Source organism: Vigna unguiculata, chromosome 6 (genome assembly GCF_004118075.2).
Source record: "Vigna unguiculata cultivar IT97K-499-35 chromosome 6, ASM411807v1, whole genome shotgun sequence".
NCBI lineage: Eukaryota > Viridiplantae > Streptophyta > Magnoliopsida > Fabales > Fabaceae > Vigna > Vigna unguiculata.
This window is the reverse complement of record NC_040284.1, coordinates 4267474-4272257: the sequence shown is the minus strand read 5'-3', so window position 1 is coordinate 4272257 and position 4784 is coordinate 4267474. Positions and strand designations below refer to the sequence as shown.

Below are 4784 nucleotides of genomic sequence, written 5' to 3'. Positions count from 1 at the left end.
TTTGCCATGTTTTTTTTAATTTCTTATAAAAAATAATTAATTGATATTGAAATAGTAAGAAAGTGGGTGCGGGCATCAGTACTAGTATACCTGTTACTTAGTGAGATGATGATGGGATAAAAATGTTACACTTGTTGGGTATAGGTACGGGGATAAAGATGAACTTTTTCTTCAGGGATGAATATGGGATAATTAAATTTGTTATTGTTTCATCTTGTTGCCATCCCTAGTAAATAATGTCCCTTTTTATACCTACTTTGTGGGTTTTTACCTCAGTGAACCTATGTCAAGTACGTTAGGCCTAGTTTATGAGTGCTTAGGATAACTTAATCGAATAGTTAGTTTTGTGATTGTTTTACTAGTATTGTTAATTATGACCGAGATGATGTCCATGGGATGGAACCATCTTGGTCCTATTTCGTACATACATAATATCTTGTATAAATTAAACATGTTTTAGTTTTTTTTTTCTTATAATTTAGAATACATTAAAAGAACTATCAAATTTAAAATAAATTTCTAATTTTTTTGTACCAATATTTCTTATAGGATGAATTCATCCTTCTACAAAATAATTAATCAAAATTTGCTAAAATTAAAGGAGTAGAAGAGAGTCAAATTAAAATCATAATCAAGTGTTTACAATAAGTTAATCCACCAAATCAATATAAAAAATTTAAAAATAAAGAAAAGAAAATTTTAAAATAGTATAATAGTACAAAATTAACTTTTTTCAACCAAATCTTCAATAGATTATCATATCAATCAAAATGAATAATCTAGTCACAAATCTTATATCAAAATTTTAGTCTTATCCAATGATAAATAAAATAAAAATTATAATTTTACTAATACAATTTAGTAAATATATTAACCAATTTTCCTCTTCTTTTTCTCCAATATATACTGCGAAAGTTAACACTTGTATAATATATACCTCCTAATCAAATACCAAGCAACATTTGACAACTGTGAGGTCAATCAGGGTACCTAATCACACCAGAGGCGACTGATCAGTTAGACGTTCCACACAATTAACCAAGTTGAAAGTGGTTTAGTGTAAGTAAACTAAACAAATGTATTAAGGTGTGTTTGGGACAAATTAGGTTGGTGGTAAGTAAAAGCCTATAATAAATAGTATAAATATTAAGTCCAAGTAAGGTAGTTGGGTTACATTAATTATAGCATTCAATACACCATGTATTCAGACACCTATTGACTTAAGCACTATAAGGCCTTCTACACCTGACCAATTTGGACGATCAGAACCCCCTAGCATTGGATTGGTAGAACATTGATGTGACTTGAAGACTTAAACATCAAAGAGTTAGGAGTGCCTGATCGATTGTTGAGACCCAGATGAGGGTCTATGAATTTATCCAATAAGTGCATTGGGTCAATTGTAGCACAACAAGGTCATATCCACATGGATTTAGTATGATAAAGTAGTAACCTGTAATCTTCTTCAAGTTTGGCAATGAAACAATAACAAGGATTGGTTTTCATAGTTTTGAAAAAAAAAGTGTTTGAATTAAAGATAAAAATAAGTGATGTTGATTAGGTGTTGCAATAAAATTATCCACCTAATCAGTCTAGGCTTTGAGTTAGGTTTAGTGACCAAGTATTTGATTGCTGCATGGTTAGTGAAAATTGTGATTGTAGAATCAATGAGATAAGTTCTAAACTTTTCTAGTCCAAAGACAATGGCTAGAAGTTCCTTCTCTGTTTTTGAATAGTTAACTTATGCTTCATTAAGCACTTGTTGGCATAGTGAATGACATGAAATTGTTTATTCTTCCTTTGCCAAAACAACTCCCATAACATAATCACTTGTATCACACATTATTTCAAATTTATGAGTCCAATCTAGTGCAGTGATCATTGGCATTGAGCTCAAATGTTGTTTTAGTGCAACAAAGGCTTGTTTACATTCATCATCAAAATTTAATTTTTTGTCCTTGATTAGGAGGTTACTCAGAGGTTTTTTGAAAAATCTTTGATGAACCTTCTATATAATCTAGCATGTCCTAAGAAACTTCTTATTCCCTTAACATTGGGTGAAATTTTTACTAGCAATTCCACTTTGGTTGGATCAAACTCTATTCCTTTTTTTGAAATCTTATGACCAAGGACAATTCCTTCTTTCACCATGAAATGCCATTTTCCCAATTTAAGACTAAATTGGTTTCCACACATCTTTTAAAACCACATTATGGTTTTCAAGGAAATTGTAAAATGGTGAACCAAAACAAAGAAATCATCCATGAATACTTCTATGCTTTTCTCTATTAAATATGAAAAGATGGAAAGTGTACACCTTTGGAAAGTTGCTAGAGCATTGCACAAGCCAAATGTCCTTTTTCTGTAAGTAAAGATTTCAAATGAACAAGTAAATGTTGGCTTCTCTTGGTCCAATGGATTCACTATTATTTGGTTATATTCTGAGTATCCATCCAAGAAGCAATAACATGGTTGTCTAGCAAGTCTCTCCAACGTTTGGTCTACAAATGGGACTACGAAGTTATCTTTTCTAGTGGCTTGGTTCAATTTCCTATAGTTAATGCACATTCTCCACCCTATCACTATCCTTGTGGGAATTAGTTCATTAATCTAATTTTGAATCATTGTCATTTCACCTTTCTTAGGAACAACTTGGATAGGGTTGACCTAAGCACTATTTGAAATTGAATATATCCTTCTAGCCTCAAGCAATTTTGTCACTTCTTTTCTCAGCATCTCTTTCATAGTGGGGTTAAGATGCCTTTGAGGTTGAGCCACAAGTTTGTACTCAACCTCTATTAAAACCTTGTGCATACAATAAGATGGACTAATACCTTTCATGTCAGATAAAGTCCAGCCTATTACATCTTTGTTGGCCTTCGATACCTTAATTTAACTTCTTCTTCACTTGTGAGGGTGGTGTTGAGAATTATAGGTTGGCTTCCATTTTCTCCAAGAAAAACATATTTTAACTGTGTTGTCAGTTGTTTCAACTCCAAATTGGATTGGTGCCTCTGTTATGCATTTTTACGCGTGAGCTCTAAATCTGGGCTATAGTAGAGGAAATTGCTCTATTCTGATTCAGATCTTCTAAGCATTTCTAGATCTCTTCCTCTTAGTTAGCAGTCCATCCTTCTAGTTAATTTTTCAAAGCCTTCTCCAAAGGGTCTGTTGTTGCAACATTTTCTTTGAAATCCAAACACACCTCATCAAGTACATCCATCCTGAAGTGGTCCTTTCTTTTGTTGGTCAACAGGATGCTTCATGACTCCTACCATATGAAAAATGATCTCTTTATCCAACACTCTTACTTTTATTTTGTCATTGCCAACATCAATGATGACCTTGGTTTTTTTCATAAAAGGTCTCCCAAGGATGAGAGGTACTTTTGAGTCTTCCTCCAAATCCATAATTACAAAGTCTACATGAAAGTAGAATTTATCCAATTTGACCAATAAGTCTTCTTCAATTCCATATGGATATTTGATAGATCTATTAGCTAATTGAAGTGTCATTCTGCTTGGTTGAACTTCCACATCTCCTATTCTTTTTAACATGGACAAAGGCATCAAATTGATACTAGCTCCAAGGTTCAGCAATGCCTTGCCCACTATTAATCTGGCAATGGTACACAAAGTGTGAAACTTCTTGGATATTTGACTTTTGAGGCAACTAGCATCCCATTCCATAGTCTCTTCCTCTTGAATTCTTCTTTTCTTTATGAGCAAATCTTTCATGAATTTGGCATAGGTAGGAATTCGCTCCATTGCGTCTGCGAAAGGTATATTGATTTGTAGCCTTTTAATCATTTCCAAGAATCTAGTGAATTGCATTTTTCTATCCTTTCTTAATGGTGTATGAGGATAAGGAAAAGTGTCACAAGGGGGTTTCTCATCTCAACAACTTTCTTTTTTCTTTCTTTTCTCTTCCCTTCTTTTTCTTTTTCTATTTCTACTATAGTATTTACATCTATCACATCTTTATTCACACTATTATTTTTCACCTTTGCAAGACCCGAGAAATTTAATTAATTAAATAAATAAATAATTAATAAATGCGGGTAGTAGGAACCTTTATAGTAATTAATACCGACTTTTATGATGTGGAATAGTACTAGTTCAAATGGTTGAAAGTACTTGATTATTATGAAAAGATTTGAGTTCAAGTCTTCTGTATGTCATTTGGGTGTTATTTTAATTATTTATTATTTTAATAATAATGGGCTTGAACGTGATGAGTGATAATATAATCATAGATGTATAATAGTTATCACAAAACATGAATTGTGATGCATTGGCTTGGTAATTGCATGATTGTGTGTTCAAACCTTTGTAGACACGAATTAAGCTCTCTTTTTCCTAAAATCATTTTTGGCATGGATGAGAAAGGTAAGAAACCCTAGCCGATAGAAGGGGGTAGCCAATTTTTGGCTGGAAAACCACCATGGAACAGCCTTTGAATGACTTAAACATAATTTTAATGTCATTTTCGTTTTTGGAGTAATTAGGATTAATTAAGTGAGTTAAGGGGCGAGAGAGGGGAGACAATAGAGAGAAAAGAGAATAGCAGTCGTGTCTTAATCTTTAATATTATATAACTGTATGAAATGCATGTGGACTTTTGGTTCTGCCAATTTTCTAGGTTTTTCGTGGTTTTGGAATTTTTCCAGAAACTGCATTACGACAATGAAGGCCCGCCAGGCAATAAATGATGTTTGAACTCAGTTTCTGGGTTCTGCCCAGAGACCGTCTGGCGGCAATGAAGGTTTGCTAGGCGATACAAAT

General features: G+C 33.0%; 1 protein-coding gene across 1 annotated transcript; it reads right to left on the bottom strand.

The window, feature by feature from the left end:
- Positions 1-3209: 3209 nt before the first annotated feature.
- LOC114188313 lies at positions 3210-3767 on the bottom strand. The gene has a single exon (XM_028076911.1). It carries the CDS (start codon positions 3765-3767, stop codon positions 3210-3212), a length of 558 nt encoding a protein of 185 aa, XP_027932712.1.
- Between the last annotated feature and the right edge of the window lie 1017 nt (positions 3768-4784).

Excerpts from the sequence above, each read along its gene's own strand:
- LOC114188313 (XM_028076911.1), bottom strand. The coding sequence starts at position 3,767 with ATGGAGCGAATTCCTACCTATGCCAAATTCATGAAAGATTTGCTCATA.